The 26,729-nt window shown below is 53.6% G+C and overlaps 2 protein-coding genes across 5 annotated transcripts in view; one reads left to right on the top strand and one right to left on the bottom strand.

Annotated features, from left to right (window-relative positions):
- Positions 1–6,093: 6,093 nt before the first annotated feature.
- Positions 6,094–21,550, top strand: FAM151A (family with sequence similarity 151 member A). Its single transcript, XM_003921522.2, has 8 exons — positions 6,094–6,348; positions 8,238–8,381; positions 13,853–14,005; positions 15,147–15,306; positions 17,839–18,063; positions 19,133–19,272; positions 20,272–20,415; positions 20,880–21,550. Exons 1-8 carry the CDS (start codon positions 6,231–6,233, stop codon positions 21,548–21,550), a joined length of 1,755 nt encoding a protein of 584 aa, XP_003921571.1. The 5' UTR covers positions 6,094–6,230.
- Positions 20,693–26,729, bottom strand: part of ACOT11 (acyl-CoA thioesterase 11) — a 60,819-nt gene continuing 54,782 nt past the window's right edge. For all 4 annotated transcript variants that reach the window (XM_039473561.2, XM_003921521.3, XM_010348654.3 and 1 more), the window contains 5 exons: positions 26,566–26,649; positions 25,587–25,720; positions 23,515–23,646; positions 22,717–22,843; positions 20,693–21,860 (listed from right to left, as the gene is read on the bottom strand). In XM_039473561.2, coding sequence (XP_039329495.1) covers positions 21,705–21,860; positions 22,717–22,843; positions 23,515–23,646; positions 25,587–25,720; positions 26,566–26,649 — 633 coding nt within the window. In that variant the 3' untranslated portion in view covers positions 20,693–21,704. The remainder of the gene's footprint in view (positions 21,861–22,716; positions 22,844–23,514; positions 23,647–25,586; positions 25,721–26,565; positions 26,650–26,729) is intronic.

Raw genomic sequence — 26,729 nt, 5'->3', positions numbered from 1 at the left:
AAATAGCTGTGTGAGGGCCAGCCTGTGGTCACTAATTTTTAGAAGAATTTTTTTTCTCCTACAATGTGACAGTGTCAAAATAGGCAAATGAGTTTCTTTATTTTTCTTTCTTCCTTTTTCTTTCTTTTTCTTCCTACCTTCCTTTTCTTTCCCTTTCCTTTTCTCCTCTTTTCTTTTTAGAGATGGAGTCTTGCTCTGTTGCCCAGGATAGAGTACAAGGGCACCATCCTCCTACCTCCTGGGTAGCTGGGACTGTAGGCATGCACCACCACGTCTCACTAATTTATTTTTCCATTTCGTAGAGATGAGACCTGCCTGCATTGCCCAGGCTAGTTTCCAGCTCCTGGGCTCAAGCAATCCTCCTACCTCAGCCTCCCAAATTACTGGGATTATAGGTGTGAGCCACTGTGCCTGGCCAGTACCAGTTCTAAAGATGCAGCTCCGAATCTGAAATATTGGAGCCTCCAAACCACCCCTGGTTTTGTCTCCCCTATAACATACCATGGTGTGGGAGCAGGGAGAGTATCAAAGTAACCCACGTAGCACAGCCTGAGGCATACACACTTCCCTGGGCCATTTGCTGTTCTGAGCAATGCAGTATGGGAAGTCCTGTGGCTCTGCGGGGGTGCAGGGGTGGCCAGTGCTGAAACAGGACATCCTGAATGCAGAGGCAGTCAGGCCTCCAGGAGCCATTTGTCAACTCCAGCTTCCAGCCACCCTCCCGAATGCAAGGCTGAGTATGGCGCTCCCTACTCTCCCATGGGTGAGGGCTCCCCAGCCCCTTCAGGTTGAAGCCAAGTTCTTTTTTTGAGACAGTCTTACTCTGTTGCCCAGGCTGGAGTGCAATGGTGTCATCTCAGCTCACTGCAGCCACCCCCTCCCAGGTTCAAGTGATTCTCCAGCCTCAGCCTCCCAAGTAGCTGGGATTACAGACATTCACCACCATACTTGGCTAATTTTTTTGTGTGTTTTTAGTAGAGATGGGGTTTCACCACGCTGGCCAGGCTGATCTCGAACTCCTGACTTTGTGATCTGCCCAGATTGGTCTCCCAAAGTGCTGGGATTACAGGCATGAGCCACTGTGCAGCCCGAAGCCAAGTTCTTTATCAGGGTGACCCAGTACTCCGGGGCTCCCCAGTGTCGTCTCTCACCCACTCCACCTCCCCCCATTTCCCACCTGGTGTTCCAGCCACACTGCATTGCTCACACTCTGAACAGGCTCTTCTCCTCATGCCTGGGCCCTCTCCCACACACACCGTGCCCTTTAGAAGGTCTTCCCTAGCCCCCGTCCTTGATGGTTCTCTCAGTCAGCTCAGGCGAAGCCTCTTCTGAAAGCCTCCTGGCCCACCCAGGAGGTTGGGATTCCTAACCTGTGTCTCCTCCATTCTGCATGCCCCCACCTGGGGCCACTGCCACTTTCCATGTGTGACACCTTTACAGGCTGTGAGCCTGCTCTGTATTTTTGATGTGCACCAACTCTAGTAATAAAATGCCCGTTTCCCATCTGAAATGCTGGAGCCCCCGGCACCCCCTGCTTTCTTCTCTCCCACAATATGTCACAGGGCAGATCCCCAGAGCCTAGCACAGTGCCTGGCACAGAAGGCGTGCTCAGTGACTTATGTAGTTATTTATGCCCCACGAGAAGTGTCACAGGCAATGGAGGAATCTACAGTCTGGAGTCAGTTCCAGGGTTCTTCCTCCTGCCAAAAGCCAGAGCCAGATGAAGTCTCTCCTCCTAGACAGCCTGCAGAGCTCCTCAGAACTAGGAGAGGCGGCGAGGCTTCGTGCCTCAGAGCTTGGCTCGCTGGCTTCTTTCCCATGGAGGACAGGCGACACACGGCCTGCAGAGTTGGAATGATGGGGCACAGGCACTCCTCTCTGCTGCAAACTGACTCCAGCTCCTTCTGTGAAAGGTGGGGCGTGAGAATGCCTCCCTCAGCCTGGTGTGGTGGCTCACGCCTGTAATCCCAGCACTTTGGGAGGCCGATGCAGGTGGATCATGTGGTCAGGAGTTCGAGACTAACCTGGCCAACATGGTGAAACCCCATCTCTACTAAAAATACAAAAATCAGCTGAGCATGGTGGCATGCGCCTGTAATCCCAGCTACTCGTCGGAGACTGAGGCAGAGAGGCAGAGGTTGCAGTGAGCCAAGATCTTGCCACTGCACTCCAGCCTGGTGCCTGGCAATGGAGCAAGACTGTCTCACACACACACACACACACACACAAAAGGAGTGTCATGAACACTAAATAAGCAGCTTCCAGAATGAGGATAGTTTGTGCAGGGGGTGCCCTCGTGGGCTGTAAGAACTAAGTTCTTGATTTTTCTTTCAAAAACAGATTTGTGCACCATTGCTGTTAAATATTCTTGCCAGAAGAAGTGACTGTCCCATTGTAAATGGGCATGAACAGGAAGAGGCCAGCAGATAGGCCCACAGTCAGCCCGACCTGCATTTGAACCTGACATTGAGGTGACGTGGGACAAGTCCTGACCTCTCTGAGCCTCAATTTCTTTGCCTGCAACATGAGGACACAAGAACCATTTGGCAGTGTTGTGTGACACGAAGATGAAATTAAAATGTGGGACACTTTGTAGGAAATCACAAATAGTATTATTATTATTATTATTATTTTTTTTTTTTTTTTTTTTGAGACAGAGTTTCGCTCTTGTTACCCAGGCTGGAGAGCAATGGCGCGATCTCGGCTTACCGCAACCTCCGCCTCCTGGGCTCAGGCAATTCTCCTACCTCAGCCTCCTGAGTAGCTGGGATTACAGGCACGTGCCACCACGCCCAGCTAGTTTTTCTTTGTATTTTTAGTAGAGACGGGGTTTCACCATGTTGACCAGGATGGTCTCGATCTCTCGACTTCGTGATCCACCCGCCTCGGCCCTCCCAAAGTGCTGGGATTACAGGCTTGAGCCACCGCGCCCGGCCCTTGCTTTTATTAATAATACTATTTGTGGCTGGGCGCGGTGGCTCAAGCCTGTAATCCCAGCACTTTGGGAGGGCCGAGGCGGGTGGATCACGAAGTCGAGAGATCGAGACGATCCTGGTCAACATGGTGAAACCCCGTCTCTACTAAAAATACAAAAAATCAGCTGGGCATGGTGGCGCGTGCCTGTAATCCCAGCTACCCAGGAGGCTGCGGCAGGAGAATTGCCTGAACCCAGGAGGCGGAGGTTGAGCCGAGATAGCGCCATTGCACTCCAGCCTGGGCAACAAGAGTGAAACTCCGCCTCAATAAATAAATAAAAAAATAAATAAAAGCAGAAAAAATGCAAGCCAGACTAGGTGAGGCTTATCAGTATGGGGCTTGGGGGCAACCCTGGAGCCACATTGTATAATTCTGGTGGTTTGTTGTTTCTCTAGACATTTTCTTTTTTTTTTTTTTTTTTTTGAGACGGAGTTTCGCTCTTGTTACCCAGGCTGGAGTGCAATGGCGCGATCTCGGCTCACCGCAACCTCCGCCTCCTGGGTTCAGGCAATTCTCCTGCCTCAGCCTCCGGAGTAGCTGGGATTACAGGCACACGCCACCATGTCCAGCTAATTTTTTGCACCTTTAGTAGAGACGGGGTTTCACCATGTTGACCAGGATGGTCTCGATCTCTTGACCTCGTGATCCACCCGCCTCGGCCTCCCAAAGTGCTGGGATTACAGGCTTGAGCCACCGCGCCCGGCGCTTTTTTTTTTTTTTTTAAGGCAGGGTCTGGCTCTGTCACCCAATCACCCAGGCTGGAGTGCAATGGTGCAATAATCTCAGCTTACTGCAACCTTGAACCCACCTCCCAGGTTCAAGCAATTCTCCTGCCTCAGCCCCCCAAGTAGCTAGGACTACAGGCATATGCCACCACGCCTGGCTGATTTTTGTATTTTTAGTAGAAATGGTGTTTCACCACATTGGCCAGGCTGGTCTTGAATTCCTGACCTCATGATTTGCCTGACTCGGGCCTCCCAAAGTGCTGGGATTACAGGCGTGAGCCACCGTGCCTGGCATTATGGCCAGCTCTGACATGGAAACTTCCTCTAGACTTTAACTGTAGAGAAAAGTATATGTGATCGTTACTCAAGATGTGGCTTCTGTCATTCTGTTAACTTTTTGTTAATATCCCAGTTAACACACCCTTCCATGCCTTATTACAGAAGGGATCTGGGTGAGGCCCAATTACCAATTGGATTCTGGAGTCCAGAGTGAGTGGCCTGGGAAAGCAGCCCCCCTAAGAAAGGGGACTCCCAAAACATATTCCTGCTTGGCCACTACCCCCTTACTATCTCCTGAGAGGACCCCCAGCACTGACACTCCTCCATTCCAGCCAGCAGCCCTGACACCCCACCAAGGCCTGGCTCCTGCCAGCTGCTGGGTTTGTTGAGTTGATTTGGAGAATGAGCCAGAAGCCCAGACGGACTAGATCCCTGTCTCTCCAGAGGCTCTCAGAACTGGGAATTGAGCCTGGGCTCCAGGACCAGCTTTGCCTCAGGTGGCCCACGGGGGACCACTGACAGGTGGACAGCTGGAGGAAGAGGCATCAGTAGAGGAGAGGGGACAGTAGGCCATCACTGCCTCACATTCCTGGAGGTACGATGGGGGGAGGAGGTGTGAAATGGGGTCCTGTCCATCTAGCGGTCCACAGCTTGGGTCTCCTTGGATGCCTGTAAACATGCCACGTGACCCAACCAGCCAGCAGAACCTCCCTATCCTCTCCCTCATGCTTTCCCTTCACCACGTCACCTCCTAACCAGCACCCCCAGACTCAGCAGTCACAGTGCCCATCCTTCCCCACATCTTACAGGATAGCACCCCCTGGGCGCCAGGCCCTCCTGCTCCCATCCTCACTTTGCCCAGAGCCTCTCCCGCCTGTACCTTCAGCCTCTCTGGTCTTTCCCACCCCCACTAAACAGGCTCTGCTCAGACCGCTGCCCTCTCCACTGATCCAGGGAAACGGTCCTGGCAGCCTCAGGGGGCACTTGCTGTCCTTACTGGTCTCCATCTCCAGGCCTGGCTGACCTCTCCTTTCTTCTTGAAGTGACCTATCCATTGATACCGCCCACCACCGTCTGCTGTCCCCTCTCCTCTACTGATGCCTCTTCCTCCACCTGTCTGCCTGTCAGTGGTCCCCAGAAGTCAGCCCCCATCTCTTTCTCTTTCTGCTTTGGCCAGAAAATGATGCTCATGCCCTTGTCTTTGGCCCTGATCTCAGTCCTGAGCCCATGGCCTCCATATCCAGTTCCCCCTGGGGGAGGCTGAGGCAGGAGAATCAACTCAGGAATGACTCGCGGCAACCCCCATGACCAAAATCCCTCCCGCCCTGCCCCTCCACCCCTCAGTTCCTGACATCTGCCCACCCGGGCATCATTCTCGATAGCCTTTCGCACACACAATCAAAGCCACCAGGGGCCCTGCTGGATCGCTCTGAGTCTAGCCTGTAAACACTGAAGTCTCTGTACACATTACAGGTGATTCCTGGACCCATTAAAATTCCGGGATCCTCAGAACAGGGGCAGCCTCTAACTTGCTTCCTATACTAGGGCCCCCAGAACTCCCTCTGTGTGAAGTGGTGACTCAGCCCCTTCCCTATGGACTCGCCACCCCAGAACTGGCCTGCAGTCACCCCTGCCAGCATGCCAGGACTATCAGTTTCTATCCCAGGTAGATCATCTATCAGCCATAATCTCGGATGAGAGGAAGATTCTTGCCCCTTAGGCAGATCTAATCTGTCTTTGTCACCACCCTTGCCTGATAGGCAGGATTCCCTGAGGGCAGGGCAGAGAGCCTGGAGTTAGAAAGGGAAAGAACAGAACTTCAGGCTTTTACACAGAAGCAAATGTGGCCCGGAGAGGGTCGGACACTTGCTTCAGGACTCCAGAAAAGCTACAGAGTGTGGGAAGGGTCTCCTGACTCCCAGGCAGGGGCAGACAGGCGGGGGTCTGGGCTCAGTTCAACATTCTCTGCTGCCTCTTACTGTGCTCAAAGGTCATTTTAGGGATGGTAGATTTTCTGGTTAGCCTGTTGCGATCCCTTTAGGGTGTGGGAAAGAAGAGTAGGGCGGGGAGGGAGGAGGGGCTTCAGGGTTTATCTCCAGTCCAGGACATTCCGGGGCTGCAGAGCAGACCAGGCCTGGTGGAGAATTAGGTGCTGCTGGGAGCTCCTGCTTCCCACAGGATCCCAGCTGCAGGGAGCCTTGGGGACTCTGGCCCGCCTGGAGTTGGGGACATTCCTCAGAGAGCGTCGTCATGGCCTGCAGGGAGCACTTATCAAAGAATCGGGGCAAGTGGGTGTTTGCAGGCATTACCTGTGTGTCTGTGGTGGTCACTGTCGTGGTAGTCCTTGCCATCACCCTGCGGCAGCCAGGTAAGTGCCTCCCACAGTGCCATCCTGAGTGGCTTCCCCCATTGCTCGCTCCTTATCCCCACCTTCAGCTCTGATCAGCCTTTTTTAAGTGCTGGGATTACAGGCATGAGGCACCTCGACCTGCCAACCAGCTCTTCTTGATCCCTCATCCCTGTCGAGCGTCATTCCCCGTCCGCAGCTCTCTTTGTCTCTTCCATCCCCCAACCCCATGTGACTTCATCCCCAGCAGAAAGTCCCGTTAACTTTTTTTTTTTTGAGAGGGAGTTTTCTTTCTTGTTGCCCAGGCTGGAGTGCAATGGTGCAACCTCAACTCACTGCAACTTCTGCCTTTCTGGTTCAAGCGATTCTCCTGCCTCAGCTCTCCAAGTAGCTGGGATTACAGGCATGTGTGCCACCACATCCAGTTAATTTTTTGTCACCAGGCTGGAGTGCAGTGGCGCAATGTCAGCTCACTGCAACCTCCACCTCCTGGGTTCAAGCGATTCTCCCACCTCAGCCTCCCAAGTAGCTGGGACTACAGGCGTGCACCACCACGCCTGACTACTTTTGTTGTGTTTTTAATAGAGACAGGGTTTCACCACGTTGGCCAGGCTGGTCTCAAAACTCCTGACCTCAGGTGATCCCCCCTCCTTGGCCTCCCAGACTGCTGGGATTACAGGCGTGAGCCACCACACCCGGTCCCCTTTAACTTTTTTCCCTTCCTCAGTTGCCTGAAGAATATCAGATCTTGGTCTTCAGCCCAGACCTCCCTCCTGTGCCCTTCTTGGGAGTCACACAAGCAACCTCAAACTCAGCAGGCTGGGCTGAGCTCATCCCTGTCCCCAACAGCTGCCAGCTGGGAAGGTCCCTGTGAAAGGCTCCTCCATTCACACAGGGACCTCGGTTAGGCCCCATGCCCCTGCCTCATGGCTGTGCTCCTCGGTCGTGAGCCTCAAGGGCTCAGCATTTCCCTCTTCCCTCTATCCTCCCTGCCCTGCCCTCTATCCTCCCCACCCTGCCCTCGGAGAAGCTTCAAGGTCTCCTTCTGGACCCTTCTTACAAGGTCTCTCTGCCTGCTTTTGTCAGCTCATGTTAGCTCTGCAGCCCAGATCATGCCAAGCAGCCCTCACTCGCTGCCCTCAGCACACACCAGCTCCTTGACTAAAGCTCAAAGCCGTTCACGACCTGATCCCAGCCCTCTTCCAATCTTTTATTTTTCTTTATGTATTTATTTATTTGAGATGCAGTCCTGCTCTCTATCACCCAGGCTGGAGGGCAGTGGCATGATCTCGGCTCACTGCAACCTCCGCCTCCTGATTTCAAGTGATTCACCTGCCTCAGGCTCCTGCCACCATGTCCGTCCAGCTAATTTTTGTATATTTAGTAGAGACATGGTTTCACCATGTTGGCCAGGCTGGTCTCGAATTCTTGATCTCAGGTGATCCACCCGCCTCGGCCTCCCAAAGTGCTGGGGTTACAGGCATGAACCACGGCATCCGGCCCCTCTTCCAACATTCCCACATTCTACTTCTGTGTTCCAGCTCTACCAGGCCAATCGCTCCTTTAGGCAACTGCGCTCTCCTGAAGCCAAGCCTTTGCTTTTTCTCTGTCTGGAACAACCCATTCCCCCTTTTCTGTGAAATTTACACCCACCCTTTCAAGGTCTTCCTTAAGTGTTCCCTTCTCTGTGAACCTGCCCTCCTTTCCTGACTGCCCCAGGCTGGTACTGAGGCCTCCTTGGGTCCCAGAAGCCAACTCACTTTCCCTCTATTGTAGCACCAGTGAGTTTGAGCTTCACCGACCCTCTGCCAGATGCAGTGTTGGTCACAGGGAGGGTCATGGGATAAACAAACAGGAGTCTTGGGCTGGGGCGAGGACAGACGCTAACAGCCCCTTGGCATTCCTTCCAGGCTGTGAGCTGGAGGCCTGCAGCCCCGATGCCGACATGCTGGACTACCTGCTGAGCCTGGGCCAGATCAGCCACCGAGATGCCCTGGAGGTCACCTGGTACCACGCAGCCAACAGCAAGAAAGCCATGGCAGCTGCCTTGAACAGTAAGTCCAGCTGCCAAGACTGGGGCAGGCCAAGGAAGGGGATGGAGAAGACAGAGGGAGAGAAGGAGGACTAGCCATCGGTCACTGTGGTGGCATGACAGCTGTTTACATGTCTTTCCGCACGAGGAAGTAGGAGCTCAGAGGCATTAAGTGAACGGCTCAGGGTTGCGCAGCTAAGCTTCGAGCCTAGATTTAAGCCACATGTCTGACTCCAAGTCATGACTATACTGCCCTCCCTCCCAGCTACTCCTTCCTCGACCGGTCCGGAACCAACCTCTAAGGAGGCTTTTGCCTTCAAAGCCTCAAGCCAGAAATCTGCACCTGAGGCCCAGCACTACTAAAAACAGTGAGCACATGAGCAGGTTGTAGAACTCCTCTGAGCCTCAGATTCGAAATTGGTTAGAGTAACCAATTGGCCAAGGCTCAGCATGTGCACATTACACACAGGTTCTCCTGGGACTACCCTGCAAACCGTTTCATGGGTACCATTTCACGGGAGAAAAACAGAGGCTCAGGAAAGTTAGGCAACTTAGCCGAGGTTACACCGTCTGAAAGCAGTTAAGCCAACACTGGAGCCCAGAGCGCTCAGCCCCAGAATGCCCACTCCAAGCCACTGCGTGACGCTCTCCTTCAGGGCCTTTGGGAAGCTCAGCAGATGATGTTCATGAACATGCTGGTGAACTTTAAAGCAGTAACTATAAAAGATGAAGGAAACAGTCCTTAAACCTGGGCACGTTTCAGAAGACACTGACTGGCCCCACCCCCAAGTAATGCTGAGGCTGCTGGCCCCAGGGTCACACTTTGAGAACCACTGCTCAAGCGAACTCCTTCCATTTCAGACCCCAAAACTGGGGTCAGAGTCAGAGGGTTGGTAGAATGACCATATCGACGAAAGCAGGACTCTTTTGAGGTCATTATTAATAATTATGCTGAAGCCACAGAAACACACCAGATGGCCCCTTATACTAGTTAAGCAAGCAACTCCATATAAATAATTAACACTTAGCGAATGCCTAAGCAGGGATATTTTATTATTTAATTCTTGTAGATGAGGAAACAGGCATGAAGAGGTCAAATAACCTTCCCAAGATCACACAGCTGCAAAGTGTCAGGGCAGGGACTAGAAGCCAACAGTGTCAATTCAGGGTCTGCACCCAGCCGTGCTCTCCTGCAGATGGGTAAAGCTGACCCGAGGAGGGAGGGTGGAGGGGAGAGGGCTCGGTGACTGCATGTCCCCTTCCCTGCTGCTGTGGCCCCCCGAGGACCATGCTGTGGCCACAGGAAACCAATCCTTTCCTCTCATCTCTTGCTCCTTCTTCACTTCTCACCCCAAGCAAGTCAGCCTCCAACTCTCTGGAAGGCAAGTCACAACTTTTAAGGTGAAGAGAGATTTTTTTTTGAGACTGGATCTTGCTCTGTTGCCCAGGCTGGAGTGCAGTGGTGTGATCTCGGCTCACTGCAGTCTCTGCCTCCCAGGTTCAAGTGATTCTCCTGCTTCCTGTAATCCCAAGTAGCTGAGATTACAGACACCCACCACCATGCCCGGCTAATTTTTGTATTTTTAGTAGAGACAGAATTTCACCATGTCGGCCAGGCTGGTCTCAAACTCTCGACCTCAAATATCTGCCTGCCTCGGCCTCTCAAAGTGCTGGGATTACAGGCGTGAGCCACCACGGCCGGCTAGCCAGCCATTTTTGAAACATCTCTTTCAGCCCTGCTAGCATCCAGGCACTGGAAATTCAAGTGATGGCTAATTCAGACCTGGACCCTGCTCTCACAGAGCTTATACTTAGGAAGGCTGATGCTGAAAGAGCAATCACACGACACGGGGCTGAACACCAAAGGGAGAAGGCAGGTTTCGTTGTGAGCAAGAAGCAGAGTGGCCTCACTTATTAACCTGGGGATGGCTGCCACCTCCTTGAGGAGGCAATTTTTTTTTTTTTTTTTGAGGAGTTTCATTCTTGTTGCCCAGGCTGGAGTGCAATGGCATGATCTCAGCTCTCCACAGCCTCCACCTCCCAGGTTCCAGCAATTCTCCTGCCTCAGCCTCCTGAGTAGCTGGGATTACAGGCATGCACCACCACACCCAGCTCATTTTGTATTTTTAGTAGTGATGGGGTTTCTCCATGTTGGTCAGGCTAGTCTCAAACTCCCAATCTCAGGTGATCTGCCCCACCTCGGCCTCCCTGGGATTACAAGCAAAGCCACTGCACCCAGCATTTTTTTTTAGACAAGGTCTTGCTCTGTCACCCAGCCTGGAGTGCAATGGCATGATCTCGGCTCACTGCAACCTCCACTTCCCAGTTTCAAGTGATTCTTCCTGCCTCAGCCTCTTGAGTAGCTGGGATTACAGGTACCTACCACCATGCCTGGCTAATTTTTGTATCTTTAGTAGAGACAAAGTTTCACCATGTCGGCCAGGCTGATCTCCACCTCCAGACCTCAAGTGATCAACCCGCCTAGGCCTCCCAAAGTCCTAGGATTACAGGCGCGAGCCACTGCACCCGGCTGAAGAAGTGTTTGTTTTGAAACGGAGTTTCGCTCCTATTACCCAGGGTGGAGTGTAATGATGCAATCTCAGCTCACCACAACCTCTGCTTCCCAAGTTCAAGCAATTCTACTGCCTTTAGCCTCCCTAGAAGCTGGGATTGCAGGCATGCGCCACCACACCCGGCTAATTCTGTATTTTAGTAGAGACGGGGTTTCTCCATGCTGGTCAGGCTGGTCTTGAACTCCTGACCTCAGATGATCCACCCGCCTCCGCCTCCCAAAGTGTTGAGATTACAGGTGTGAGCCACTGTGCCCAGGCTGGAAGTTGTTGTTGTTGTTGTTGTCTGTAGAGACAGCGTTTCACCATGTTGGCCAGGATGGTCTCGATCTCTTGACCTGGTGATCCACCCGCTTCAGCCTCCAAAAGCGCTGGGATTACAAGCGTGAGCCACGGCACCCGGCCGGAAGTTAGTTATTTTTTTAAGCCAATGCTAAAGGATGAGCAGGAGGTGCTATAGTAAAGTTGAGAGAAGAATGTTGCCAGGCAAGAGCCCAGAGACAAGGAGGACAAAACAAAATTAAAGCCTTGCTACCCAACATGTGGTCCGTGGACAGCAGCATGGGCATCCCTGGGAGTGTGTTGAAAATATAGAATCTCGGGCCAGGGCAGGTGGATCACCTGAGGTCAGGACTGACATGGTGAAGCCCGGTCTCCACTAAAAATACAAAAACCACCTGGGCATGGTGATGGTGCACACCTGTAGTCCCAGCTACTTGGGAGGTGGAGGCAGGAGAATCGCTTGAAGCTGGGAGGTGGAGGTTGCAGTGAGCCTAGATCACACTGCTGCACTTTAGCCTGAGTGACACAGTGAGACTCCATCTCAAAATAAAACATGCAGAATCTCAGGCCCTCCTGCAGACCTAGTGATCAGAACACGCATTTTTACAGCCCCTGGGAGATGGAGAAGATGGGGTGCCTGGAACTCAGAGAATGAAAGAAAGAGGGGAACATGAGACGGAATTGGAAAAAAGACTATAATAAGGAGTTAGGGTTTCTTTTCTTTCTTTATTTTTTTTTTTCGACGGAGTTTTGCTTTTGCTGCCCAGGCTGGAGTGAAATGGTACGATCTTGACTCACTGCAACCTGTCTCCCAGGTTCACATGATTCTTCTACCTCAGCCTCCCGAGTAGCTGGGATTACAGGCATGTGCCACTATGCACAGCTAATTTTGTATTCTTAGTAGAGACGGGGTTTCTGCATTTTGGTTAAGATGGTCTCAAACTCCCGATCTCAGGTGATCCGCCCACCTCAGCTTGGCCTTCCAAAGTGCTGGGATTACAGGTATGAGCCACCGTGCCCAGCTGAGTTTGGGTTTCATGCTCAGAGCAATGGGCAGGTTTTTAACAAAAAGTGACATGATCAGGTACGTGTTTAGGACACTCACTCTGGTGGCTCTACAGAGAACAGATTTGCAGGGAAGCAGTGCTAGCGGTGAGAAGAATGGTCAGGAGCCCTGGAGAAAGCAGGAGGAATGGCCCCTCTGGCATCAATGCTGCATAGGCAGAAAGCGACCCCTCTCCCCTCCACTACACTCTCCAAGTGTGAGTGCCCTGAGCATAGTTTTCTAGAGACGGCTTCCTATTAGAAGGGTCTGAGCTCCCTGCTGTGCTGAATTCTCTAAGGCAGGAATCAGAAGATATCTGCCTGATGGAGTCAACTGTGCGAATCTAAAAGATAACTCAGTGCTGGTGATGATGCAGTGAGATGGGAACCTTGTACACTTCAGGCGGGGACAGGAATCAGAACAACTTTTCCAGAAAGTAATTTGATAACACGGGCTTTAAAAATGACCCTGTGTGGGGCCAGGCGCGGTGGCTCACGCCTGTAATCCCAGCACTTTAGGAGGCCGAGGCGGGCGGATCACAAGGTCAAGAGATCGAGACCATCCTGGTCAACATGGTGAAACCCCGTCTCTACTAAAAATACAAAACATCAGCTGGGCATGGTGGCGCGTACCTGTAATCCCAGCTACTCAGGAGGCTGAGGCAGGAGAATTGCCTGAACCCAGGAGGCGGAGGTTGCGGTGAGCCGAGATCGCGCCATTGCACTCCAGCCTGGGTAACAAGAGGGAAACTCTGTCTCAAAAAAAAAAAAAAAAAAAAAAAAAGACCCTGTGTGCTGGACACTGAGGTGCACACCTGTAATCTCAACACTTCGGGAGGCCAAAGTGGGAGGATTTCTTGAGCCCAGGAGTTCAAGACCAGACAGGAGAATGTAGCAAGCCTAATCAGCAAAAAATCCAGAACTCCCAAAGCATCTCAGGAATGGCGATGGTCAGTTACATAGTAGTGAACACCCTCAACCAGGGCTTTGGAGCCTTTTGCTTCTTTGCTTTGTTTGCTCTAATAAGATTTATAAAAAAGACGGGAAATGTGTCATAATGTTGAAAGAAAAACAAAAAAATTATAAATGCAGTAGAGTCTCAACTGTGTAAAAACTATTCATAGGGCCGGCACAGTGGCTCATGCCTGTAATCCCAGCACTTTGGGAGGCTGAGGTGTGTGGGATCACTTGAGGTCAGGAGTTCCGAGACCAGCCTGGCCAATAGGGTAAAATCCTGTCTCTACTAAAAATACAAAAATTAGCCATGTGTGGTGGCACATGCCTGTAATCCCAGCTAGTCAGGAGGCTGAGGCGGGAGCATTGCCTGAACCCAGGAAGTGGAGGTTGTATTGAGCCAAGATCGCACCACAGCACTCCAGCCTGGGTGACAGAGCAAGACTTCATCTCCCAAAACAAAAGAAATGGAAAAAGAATCCATCAAAATGTGAACTATGATGAAAATGTGGGTGAATGTTTTCCTCTTCTTCCACTTTTCTGTATTTCTCAAATGTTCTGTAACTTGTAATGCTTTATGATGAGAAAAAAGTTTTTTTTTTTTTTAAAAAAAGAACTGACTGAGTTTTCGCCTCTTCTGCAGGCAACGTCACAGTCCTGGAGGCTGACGTCAACGTAGAAGGGCTCGGCACAGCCACTGAGACAGGAGTTCCCATCATGGCACACCCCCCGGCTATCTACAGTGACAACACACTGGAGCAGTGGCTGGACGCGGTGCTAGGCTCTTCCCAGAAGGGTAAGGGCCCCTCTGGAAACCCTCCCCAGCCCCGAGCCCTCTGGCCCTGGGGCAGCATGTGCAGAGATCCCTTGCTGGGAAGCAAGTCCAGTCCTGACACAAGGTGTCGTTGCCGTGACTTTCTCACCACGGTGCTACAGACGCCCCGGCTCCGTGAGGACTCAGCGAGGTGGGGAGCGCGTCAGTGCATGTCATGGTGTTCTCTCCCAGACATACAGGGTGGACGGCGAGCAGTACAGCGTGAACTGCAAGGTGCCACGCATGCTCAGAGTGCTTCCTCCTGTATTCACAGAACTGAACGTGACAAGTTCAAAGCCAAGCCCCACCCTTCCCCTCTGCACCCCTTTGCCAGCCACAGTCAGAATCCAGGCATCACGATAACGCCGCTCTGTCCCTCCCTTATCCTCACGTCCACTCAGCTGCTGCCTCCACCAATCCTAACCCCTAACCTTGCCTCCACCTAGTCGCAGCCACATCGGAACTCTCTCACTGGCTTCCTGACCCAAATTCAGCCCCTACAGACTTCCCTTGACCACCATGACCACACACACCTGAGGGATCTTTTCCAAACACCAGTTTTGTCATGCCACTCCTCTGCTTTAACCCTCCATGGCCGCCCACGGTCTTCAGGAAGAAGTGTGATCTTGGCCTGGCTTTCAACATCCCTCTATATCTTCCCAGCCTCATCTCCTCACCACCCTGGAAAGTACCAGCCCCCTTCTCTGCAGAGATTCCCTCCTCTACTCAAATGCACCTTCCAGAGGCTGGATGACCTCCCTACAGGCTCTGGTGGTTTAGGGCCCTCTGAGCCTGCTCAAGAACCCCAACTCCTTTTCAGCGGAGACCTGACTCCCAGCTGCAGCAGCCTCAGGCCCAAGTCTTTACCTGGTCTCTAGGAGGAGAGGCGAACTCGTCTAGAGGCAGGCCCTTCTTCTCTGTTAGCTCTGCCTCTTCAAAAGGCTTTCCTCACACCCTGCAGGGATGTGGTCCTTGTCCTTCTGCCCTCCCCTGACCCCAGCACACACACACACACACACACACGCACACACGCACGCACACACCCTCTCTGCTTTCTGCCCAGGGAGTCACGTCTTCCTGGTTCCTTCGCCAGTTCCCCAAGCCCTTGTCCCTTTCCCCGCAGGCATCAAACTGGACTTCAAGAACATCAAGGCCGTGGGCCCCTCCCTGGACCTCCTGCGGCGGCTGACAGAGGAAGGCAAAGTCCAGCGGCCCGTGTGGATCAACGCTGACATCTTAAAGGGCCCCAACGTGCCGATCTCACGTGAGGTCAATGCCACACAGTGAGTGTTCGCCTCTCTGTCCCAGCTGTGTCCAGCCTTCTGTCAACACCTAGCACAACCCCAACGTGAGGATCTTGGGACCTCTGTGTTTGTCTCCAGTCACGCTAGATAGCCTCACCTCTGAGCCTTTGCACAAGCTATTCCCTCTAGCTCCAGTGCCTTCTCCCTCTTTTCTGACAAACCACTGGCCAGTTATCTCCTCCAGAAACTTCCTTGACATCCCAGGCTGCTGTAAGACGTCCTCTGGGCCCCTCAACCTCCACACTTCCTCCTAACACAGCCTGACTTCATGGAGCTGTCACTGTGGGTTCACAGGTCTGTCACCCTCCTACACTGAACTCTCAGAGGACAGTCCAGGCCAAATCCTTCCCTATATTCCCCAGTGACCAGCACAGGATTCGGCCTGCTAGAAAAGTCTAAAACCTTGGCACCGTCCCCAGCCCCCATGAATTCCAGCACCGCTGCTGGCAGCTCTCCCATGCAGTAGTTGCACGTGCTCTACAGTTTACAAGGAGACCACATAAGAGGAGAGCCTGTCTTTGGTCTGATCCTGACCTAGCACTGCCAGGTTAGCACTTTCTCCCCATTTTGCAGATGAGAAAGCTGACAAGAGAAGGATCTCAATTTGTTACATGTTTATTATGTGTCCCAGACACTGTTTTAAGTACTTTACTTAAAGAACACCATTTAACTCTTACGAAAATGAGGTAAGTACTATTATTCTCATTTTATTAACGCAGGGACTATATTATAGAAGTGAAAAGACCTGCCTAAGTCTAGTCAGCGGCAGAGCAAAGATTCAAATCCAGGCCTTCTGATTCTAAGCTGCAGGCTCCTTCCCATCCATTTCTCCCTCCACCCATCCAGCCAGCCAGCGGCCATCCATCTACCACTTAACTATCGTGCTTCTCAAGCTGAGGTGCCTTCTGAAAGCAGCACTTTGGAAAGTGTAATCAATGGCCCAAGATAAATATGACTTGTCTTCTTGGAGTGCTAATTTTACTCAGTAGGGTTTTTTTGGTGGGCAGTGGGTAATAACATAATTTGCCTGTTAAAATTTGCATCTTTTAGGCCGGGCGCAGTGGCTCAAGCCTGTAATCCCAGCACTTTGGGAGGCCGAGGTGTGTGCATCATGAGGTCAAGAGATCGAGACCATCCTGGCCAACATGGTGAAACCCCGTCTCTACTAAAAATACAAAAAATTAGCTGGGCGTGGTGGCAAGTGCCTGTAATCCCAGCTACTCAGGAGGCTGAGGCAGGAGAATTGCCTGAACCCAGGGGGTGGAGGTTGCCATGAGCTGAGATCGCGCCATTGCACTCCAGCCTGGGTAACAAGAGCGAAACTCCGTCTCAAAAAAAAAAAAAAAAAAAAAAAAAAATTGCATCTTTTAAAGAAGAAAAGTACAAAGAAAAAATTAAAATATTTTCAACAACGCCAAGTTCAAATAAAATTTTAGGCTGGACATGGTGGCTCACACCTATAACCCCAGTACTTTGGCAGGCCAAGGTGAGCGGACCCCTTGAGCTCAGGAGTTTGAGACCAGTCTGGGCAACACAGCAAGACCCCATATAGAAAGAAAAAGAGAGAAGGATACAAGGGGAAGGGAGGGAGGGGAGGAGAGGGGAAGGGAGAGGAGAGAGGAAGTTTTTTTTTTTTTTTTTTTTTTTTTGAGACGGAGTGCAATGGTGCGATCTCGGCTCACTGCAACCTCCGCCTCCTGGGTTCAGGCAATTCTCCTGCCTCAGCCTCCTGAGTAGCTCGGATTACAAGCATGTGCCACCATGCCCAGCTAATTTTTTTTTTGTATTTTAGTAGAGATGGGGTTTCACCATGTTGACCAGGATGGTCTTGATCTCTTGACCTTGTGATCCACCCACCTCGGCCTCCCAAAGTGCTGGGATTACAGGCTTGAGCCACCGCGCCCGGCCAGAAGCTTTTTTTTTGTTTGAGACGGAGTCTCATTCTGTCACCCAGGCTGGGGTGCAGTGGCGCAATCTCGGCTCACTGCAACCTCCACCTCCCAGGTTCAAGCAATTCTCCTGCCTCAGCCTCCTGAGTAGCTGGGACTACAGAAGCAAGCCGCCACACCCAGCTAATTTTTTGTATTTAAGTAGAGATGGGGTTTCACACTGTTGCGCAGGCTGGGAAGGAGAGAAATTGTTTAAAGAAAACCTGAGAAACTTCAAAGGCTCACAGCTGGCAGAGCACAGATTCCCACAGGCGGGGACTGAGTCAGTTTCATGTCTAGAAGGGGATGTTTAAAAAGCCTGCCCTGCTAGAGGGGATGATGTCTGAGGCTGAGTGACCCATCCAAGGTCAGAATCAGGATCTGAACCCAGACTTCCCTTACTCCAAAGTCCATGCCCAATTCATGGGACCCAAAACAAGCCATTTTGTTCTTTGGGACTCTGCTTCTGACCTTATCACAGATCCAGTAGGCCCTGCCACTCCCTAGCACGGTGACGAGAATCCAGAAGAGAGGAAGGGGCCGGTGCAGCTCCGTGAGACCAACATCTTCGATTTTTTTGCAGGTTCCTGGCCCTGGTCCAGGAGAAGTATCCCAAGGTCACCCTGTCTCCAGGCTGGACCACCCTCTACCTGACCATGTTCCCAAACAGGACGTACACCCGAGCCATGGTGGAGAAGATGCATGAGCTGGTGGCAGTGGTACCCCAGAGGGTCACCTTCCCTGTGCGGTCTTCCATGGTGCGGGCCGCCTGGCCCCACTTCAGCTGGCTGCTGAGCCAATCTGAGAGGTGAAAACCACCAAACCCACCCCACCCTCCTGGAGGTGCTGATGCCTCCAGCAAGATCCCAGCTGCTCATGGATGGAAGGGTCTTTTTTTTTTTTTTTTTTTTTGAGATGGAGTCTCGCTCTGTCACCCAGGCTGGAGTGCAGTGGCACCATCTCTGCTCACTTCAACCTCTGCCTCCCGGATTCAAGTGACTCTCCTGCCTCAGCCTCCCAAGAAGCTGGGACTACAGGCATGTGCCACCACGCCTGGCTAATTTTTTGTATTTTCAGTAGAGATGTAGTTTCACCATGTTAGCCAGGATGGTCTTGATCTCCTGACCTCGTGATCTGCCCACCTTGGCCTCCCAAAGTGCTGGGATTACAGGCATGAGCCACCACACCCAGCCATGGATGGAAGGGTCTTAAAGGTCATATGGTCCAACTCCTGCTGGTGCTCATGCCCTCTACAGAGTCCCTGCTTTCTGCTTGCATACCTCTGGTGATGGGCTACTCACTACCTCCTGAGGGAGCCCTTTCATTGGTGGGTAATTCTCTGCCCCCCAGAAAATATTTATACCAAGACACAATTTGTCTCCCCACAGCTTCCTCCAGTAGGAGCCAGGTATAGCCCTGGAGCAACATATATTGTGCCTTCAACCCCTGCCCTAGGATAGCCCTATAGGAATTTAGAGACTCCCCTACCCACACTGTCCCCCTACTTTCCTTAGCTGCTTCCCATAGGACTCCCAAAGCTGCCCCTCCCCCTCTTCATGCTTGACCTGCCCTTCCACATCCTCCCTGGTCTGTCCTGCCCCTTTCCTAGGACAGGACTCAGGAACAGACACTGCAAGTGAGGAGGCAGGATAGGCTCCCCCTCCCTCCTGGGCTCTGCTTTCAGTCATCTTTCCTGAATTCCCTCTGGCTACTGCCCTTGGGAAAGGGGTAGGACTCAGGGAGAAGTGGCGGGTGGGCGACTGGAGGACAGATGTGCTACCCTGGGCCCAGGTGGCATCCAGTTCTGAGCACAGGAGTGGGGCGGAGGGTCTTGCTGGGCCCGGAGATGGGCACTGAGCCAGCTCTGGCGGCCCCAGGTACAGCCTGACGCTGTGGCAAGCTGCCTCGGACCCCATGTTGGTGGAGGACCTGCTCTACGTCCGGGACAACACTGCTGTCCACCAAGTCTACTATGACATCTTTGAGCCTTTCCTGTCGCAGTTCAAGCAGCTGGCCTGTAAGGAGAGGGACTGGGAAGGGGGGTGTGAACTGGACTCTGCACGGCGCAGCACTTGGCAGGCACTGGAGCAGAGCGGGGAGGAAGCAATGTCAGAAGGGGGAGAGCCAGGGTGGGGCAGGAGGAGGATGCATTTTGGGTACCAGGCCCTGGTATGGTATGCTAAGCTTCACATATCCATTTTATTTTTATTGTTATTTTTTCGAAACGGAGTCTGGCTTTGTCTCCCAGGCTGGAGTGCAGTGGCATGATCTCGGCTCATTGCAGCCTCTGCCTCTCGGGTTCAAGCGATTCTCCTGCACCACCACACCAGCTAATTTTTGTATTTTTAGAGACAGGGTTTCACCATGCTGGCCAAGCTGGTCTCAAACTCCTGCCCTTAGGTGATCCACCCGCCTCAGCCTCCCAAAGGGCTGGGATTACAGGTGTGAGCCACTGTGCCTGGCCCACACAGCCACATTATAGAGAAACAGAGGCTCAGAACAGTTCAGGAATTTATACAGTCACTCAGCTTGTATGTGGTCCAGCAGGTAGGAACCCAGCAAATTGCAAACCCCACATTATTTTGGTACACAGCTCCACTGTGGGCTACTCGAATGTTTCAGAGATCTCCACTGTATTCACTGAGCAGTGATCAGACGCTGCCACCCAAACCCCTCATTCCCTTGTCCCCAAACCCAGGAGAGCCGCAGTTCAGCCATCTCAAAGGGGCCCCATCAGACTCAGCATTCCTGCCAACTAAGCAGGAGCCGCCTAAGCAAGGGGAGAAGGATACCAGCTCTGGGGCCAGGCAGACCTGGTCTCAGCAGGTTCCACTCCCAGCAATTCTGCTCACTGCTTATAGGACCTTGGACAAGTCACTTCTTGTAGTCTACAAAGCAAGGGAATTAGAGCTGCTTGGCAGGGTGCGAGGAGGCTTAGCGCAGATGCCTGTAGAGCTGTAGCCTACAGGTGTTCCATGAACGGCAGCCACTTCACCTTCGCTATTTGGCCCCACAGTGAATGCCACACGGAAACGAATGTACTATACGGGGGGCAGCCTGATCCCGCTTCTCCAGCTGCCCGGGGGTGATGGGCTGAACGTGGAGTGGCTGGTTCCCGACGTCCAGGGCAGCGGTGAAACAGCAACGGTGACCCTCCCAGGTAAGGTCTGCCTTCAACCCTGGTGCTCCTAGCTCATCTGCAAGGGTGCCCTCTGCTTGGGGTGGGTACCTCTGGTCTCTGTTGCCATGGCAACACAGGTTTATTTACACCATGCACTGGAGGCAAGGTGGGGCAGGGGTGTAGGAGAAGGGAGTACAGTGGTGTAAGAGCACAGGGCTCCTGGCCTTCAGACCAGTCCCAGCCACGGTGCTGTGGGCAAGGCTGGCACCGGCCTCCAGGCTGAGTCACAGGTAAAGGCCAAGAGCTGAAGCAAGAGTTTCTCATGCACCAGGCACATTTATAAAGCAACACATCCACCTGGAGCCCAAAACTGGGTTGACAGATTCCAGAGAGGCAAGGCCCTTGGATGTCCCCAGAATTCCCACTGCCCCTTTAGCAAGGGACTCTTAACACCCTATCGTAACCCAAATCCTAAACACTGTTGCCTCTGCTGCCTCTTCCAGACACAGAAGGCATGGTCCTGCTGAACACTGGTCTCGAGGGAACTGTGGCTGAGAACCCCGTGCCCATTGTTCGTACTCCAAGTGGCAGCATCCTGACGCTGGAGTCCTGCCTGCGGCAGCTAGCCACGCATCCCCAACACTGGGGCGTCCATTTGCAAATAGAGGAGCCCGAAGCCCTCCGGCCATCCCTGGCCTTGCTGGCACACCTCTCCAGCCTTGGCCTCTTGCATTCGCCTGTGTGGGTGGGGGCCAAAATCTCCCATGGGAGTTTTTTGGTCCCTGGCCATGTGGCTGGCAGAGAGCTGCTTACAGCTGTGGCTGAGGTCTTCCCCCACGTGACTGTGGCACCAGGCTGGCCTGAGGTGCTGGACAGCGGCTACAGGGAGCAGCTGCTCACAGATATGCTAGAGCTGTGCCAGGAGCTCTGGCAACCTGTGTCCTTCCAGATGCCAGCCATGCTAATGGGCCACAGCACAGCTGGAGCCGTAGCCAGGCTGCTGGCCTCCTCCCCCCGGGCCACCGTCACAGTGGAGCACAGCGCAGCTAGGGGCGACTATGCCTCTGTGAGGGCAGCGCTGCTGGCAGCCAGGGCTGTGGACAGGACCCGAGTCTACTACAGGCTGCCTCAGGGGTACCGAAAGGACTTGCTGGCTGATGTTGGCAGAAACTGAGCGCCTGGGGTGGTTGGCCAGCGGACCTCAGGGCAGAGGCTGCCCATGGAGAGGCAGGAAGAAATAAAGGCCTTTGCCTTTCTCCAGGCACTGTATGTGAGTCCTTGGGGGCCGGATGGAGTGGGGGTGGCCAGGATGTGGCCACTGAGGTCATCTAGAGGGTCTGGAGACTGGGGGCCAGATCATTCCGGTTGTCCAGGAGAAACTGCTCGCAAGCCTTGAAGGTGGTGTAGAACTCAGAGGAGAGGCCGGCCACGTTGGTGGTCACGTAGTTGAGAACGCCTGGGGTGGCCTGGTTGTAGTAGGACACCTGCAGGGTTGGGAGGCCAGGTTCAGGATGGGTTCTGGGAGGGGCTGGGAGCCCAGGGGGAACGAGGCTGGTGGCAAGTCAGCCTTGCTCGCCTTCTGGGAGGGCAGACAATTCAACCCAGCTCCAGGGTCTTAGATGACAGGCTGGCAGGCATGACCTCCTCCAGCAGATCTCCCCAACCCTTCCCAGGGCGCTGACAACCCTGGCTTCCTGCCACCACACACCACATTGTCATCACGCATCTTCCCCGCCAGCTGGTGTCCCTGGAAGGCAGAGGCTGCGTCTCCAGGGCCCAGTTCTGAATCTCAGCCACAGAGATATGCTAGACAGGAGCCCAGGGATGGTTCTGAGGCGTGCATGGGTTCAAGCATATGAATTCAGTAGACACCGGCTAAGTCTCTGCTGGGGGAGTCTCAGGGCCAGACTCGGCGGCAGGGCCCTAGCAGAAGCTGCGAGCGGGGAGGCCGCTGCACCTGCGCTCACTTTCCCTCAGCCTCCTCCCCATGTTTTCCATCAGCCTGGACTACCCTGCTGGGTTTTATGGGCCCTCAGAGCCTTATAAAGCCTTCCTAGATGAGAAGGGCTCTCCATGCGCGATGGAGTTTCAGTTCAGAACCCAGGCCTTCTGCCCTCAGTGCCCAGAGCTTTTCCCAAGACCATGCAGCAGCCTCTGACTCACCTCCACACAGATGGCATCATTTCCAGCCCCTGACACTCAGGCTCCGCCAGGCTGGAAAGGGGAGCCTACTGGGAGACCCAGCTCTGGACTATCCTAGGCCAGCAGTTCTGAGTTCCATGCACGTGTGTGTTGGGGTGGAACCAGGCTGGGGGCATGGTGGAGGGGGGGCGGCCTCACCTTGGTCAGCTGGTCCTCCTCCCGCCAGAGGCAGAAGCCTGAGCAGAGGGTCTCTCCACGCCTGTACTCTGGTGTCTCTCGGTGTGTGGGCAGCGTGACCGACCTCAGCGCAATGACATAGGGGTCCCTGAGTGAAGGAAGGGTAGCAAGGGGGCAGTGGTCAGCCACAGAAGGAAGTGGGGGTCTGTTCTGCCCAACCAAGGCCCAGACCCTGCCCCCTCTGGCACGGATTCCTCACCGGGGGCTGCATGGCGCATCGACTCTTAAAGCCCCGACACCTGGCTCAGGGCCCGGCTGGAGGGAGGAGGCGCCTGTGGTTTAGCACTGAATTCACCGGGAGCCAACCTGACTCCACTGTGGACTTTCTGGAAAAGCCACTCTACTTCAGTGTGTGGGGGAAGAGTGTGGGCTTTGGGATTTTTTTTCTGTCCCTGTCTTTCCAGCGAAAGAGATGTTTAGGCCCTCCAGCCCACGTGGGGCTGTCAGAGGGAGGAGGCCAAGGGGGTGGCCATGTGAGAAATATCCTGTCCAAGGCCTGCATCGAGGCGGCCTGAGCCACCCTGGGTGAGGGTGGCCCTGCCTTAGAAAATGTGACAAGAGGGGAAGTGTGCGCCCCATCCCTATTTTACCCATGGTAAAGCCACAGCAGCCCAGAAAAGCCTCGTGGTGCCTGGGGCCCCACAGCCAATGGGAAGCAGAGCTCTGGCTCCAGGCAATGCCCTTCCCTGGGTGAGAGATTCGGCCACCCTAACACTCTGTCCCGTTTTGCCCCCCACCCCACAGCAGATAGGCACACACCCATTGTCACAAGGCTTCCGCCTCGAGGCCAGGATCACGAAGTCCTGGGGCTTGGTGTGACCTCCAAGGGCAGGGCTAGTGACGTGGTAGATGGCATCGTCCTCGTCCACCTGCTGCACCAGCTCCACGCTCCTGTGGGGAGACCAGGATCTCAGCCTCCAGCTCCCATGCCTCCAGCTCCCGTGCAAGCCACGGGTCTGCCCGGGTCCTCCCACACCACGGCGCCCAAGCAGCCTCCACGGTGGGATGTCACCCCCTATACTGCTCACCAGGGAGGAGCAGGAAGGCAGCAAGACCCAGCCACGGTGGACACACACGTCCACGTGCACACACAGGCACATGGAGACAGGCATGCAAGCAAACGAACACATACACAGACATGGGATAAAGATATGCACACAAGTGCACACATGTGGTCCAATGTGCCCAGGTACATGGACAGACACCAGTGCACACAGAGACACGTGCATGTCTGTGCATGTCTGCGTAGGTACAGACACCACAAGGATGTGCGATGATTTAGCAGCTGTGCTTAACATTCGCTGAGCGCCCACTGAGTGCCAGGTGCTGTTCTAAGTGCTTTACATGTGTCACTTAATCTCCGAAACAGCCTCATGCTGTAGACACTGCTAGTATCCCCATCTCATAGATGAGGAAAATAACCTGACCGTGGCCACAGAGCTAATAAGGAAAGCAGGGCTGGGGTGTGTTCAGGCTATCAGTGGCAGAGATATATCCCCAGGCCCCAGCACCCAACACACACATGTGTGGGCATACACAGGCTCATATGGACACAGTCACACACCCAGGACACCCACACAGAGGCACACGTGGCCATGTCCAGACCCACTGTCTCCTCCCCACTGTCCTGCTGCACTCAGGAGCAGGCAGGGTATGGGGAAGAAACTAGCCGCTCCTTCCCCTCAGGCCTCTCCCCCACGCATCCCATCAGGTATCAAGATTTGGTCTGGCCTTCAAAGCCCACCCCAGCCTCCCTCCAAGAAGCCCACCCACCACATGCGCAACTGCCCTCCCCCTACACGGCATCCCCCACCAAATCACCTCTCTGCCTTCTGGAAGGGGAACACCAGCAGGCCTGAATCAGCTGGACCACAGCTTTTGAAAGCAACATGGCCCTTTTTGCAAAGAAACCTTCAGCAGGAAGCCCATGTATAAAGAGCAACAAGCCTGCTCTGCGGAAGATAGATGGGGTAGGAAGCGGAAGGCCAGTTTGTCAAAATACAATTTATCAGATGACCGGCACACTGAATTTCCAAACACACAGAACCTCCTTACAGAAATTCTCCAGAATGTAGGCTCCTTATAACAAGCTCTCAAAGAAACCCCCAAGCTAGGATGTTGGCAGAACAGAAAATGACTTTAAGGGGACTTGAAAAACACAAATTTTGCTATTTTCCTAAGAACACGTTAATCTTCCTTGACTAAATTCGAGAAGAGTCACATGAACAATCAATACATTTGGAGGAACAAATGTATTTAAGGGAATAACATATTTCCATTCATAATCATTCATTATATTCAAAAATAACATATTTGTGAGGAAAATCAGCAAACTTGGTCCGTTCAGCACCTGGCCATGTATTAGTTGGCATAAACCAAGAGAGGGTCCCATACCCTTCGGCCTTCAGACTCCACCCCAAGCAGTCCTGGAAGCCCCCTTGGGAGCACAGCACTCCACAGCACATGGTGTGAAAGGCACTATCTCCGAGTGTGAATCCGTGACCCACCACCCAAGCACCCGTTTTAAGAAGAGAGAAACTGAGGTCAGAAGGGAAGTGACTTTGACTTATCCAGTGTCACATGGCTAGTTGGGACAGAAGCAGGGCGTCAACTGAAGCCTCCAGCTCCAATTCCATGCTCAGCCTCTCCCCTAAGGGCTCAAAATACCCATGACCCAGACCCCCACCCAACATGGAACTCCAACCCACCCGCAGCCCCTGCTAATGGCCAGGAGGGCAGAGCATCATGGAAGACGGCCTGCAGAAGGAGACACTCTCTCCCCCAACAGGCCAGCGAAGGGGCCCTGCCCTGCCGTCACCCTGGCCCCTCACCGGTAGTGCTTGTCCCACTCTGGCCTCCGACGCAGGTCCGAGAGCAGCAGGAAGGCCTGGGCTGCGTCCACGTGCACCACCATCTCCATGTGGAAGGAGAGGAACTTGTCATCCTCCAGAGTGTACAGGCGGACCTGCATGGGTCAGAGGGCAGCCTCATTTGCTGGGCAGTGGAGTGGACTAATGGGGATGCTGGAGGCTGAGGCTGGAAGCTCAGGGTGACAGCTGACTTGCTGTGTGACTGTGAACACACAGCCCAACCTCTCTGAGTCTCAGCTGCGTCCCCATGAAGATGGACTGATGAGAGAATTCAGCACAAATGGGCAGGAAGGTGGCTTAGGACGCCAGACACTAAGGCAACACGCCATGGTGATGTGGTAGATGACGTCATCCTCGTCCGCCTGCTGCACTAGCTCCATGCTCCTGTGGGAAGGCTGGGATCCCAACCTCCAGCTCCCGTGCCTCCAGCTCCCGTGCAAGCCTCGGCTCTGCCTGGGCCCTCCCACACTGCAGCACCCAAGAACAGTGCTTGGCACGTGGTAAATGCCCAGACCCACTGTGTGACACTGGACGAGCAGCTCTGCCTCTCAAGCAGGAGGCGACTTGTCCAAGGGCACAGGCAGCTGGCAGGGCTTAGGTCTCCTGTAAGCCGGTGCCTGCTGGCTGCCCCCATCCCTGCAGCGATCACTGCAGAAGAACAGGGAGGAAGGGAGGAAGTGCCTGGGCACACAGCAGCAGACTCGAGAGAGTGGCTGAGGGCAGAAAGTGGGGCAGGCAGGAGAGAAGGCTCTAGGGCTTCTCGACTCCGGCCCTGCAGGGGTGGGTATGTTTCCATCACTGGGACTGGTTTCTTGATCTCACCTAATTCTTTGAAGAGATCCTTTTTTGACATAAGTGGTGTGGGAGAGTTCTTGCTGCTTGCCATCAGCCACCTCTGGCTCAGAGGAGAAAGGAAAGTTGGGTGGGTGGGGTCAGCTACCTGACTGATCTCCGAGGACAGCACCCAGTTGTCCTTGGCCACGAGCATCTTCAGGGAGGAGACGTTATTGTAGCTCAGATACACCTGGAAGAGCACACAGGTGCTACCACTACCCCGATCCCTTCCTCCAGGGCCCCAGAGCTGAGGCCAAGGGTGTTCCAGAG

The sequence above is a fragment of the Saimiri boliviensis genome, chromosome 11 (assembly GCF_048565385.1).
Source record: "Saimiri boliviensis isolate mSaiBol1 chromosome 11, mSaiBol1.pri, whole genome shotgun sequence".
Taxonomy (NCBI): Eukaryota; Metazoa; Chordata; class Mammalia; order Primates; family Cebidae; genus Saimiri; species Saimiri boliviensis.
The sequence above is the reverse complement of the archived record's forward strand: the minus strand, read 5'-3'. Positions and strand labels throughout refer to the sequence as shown.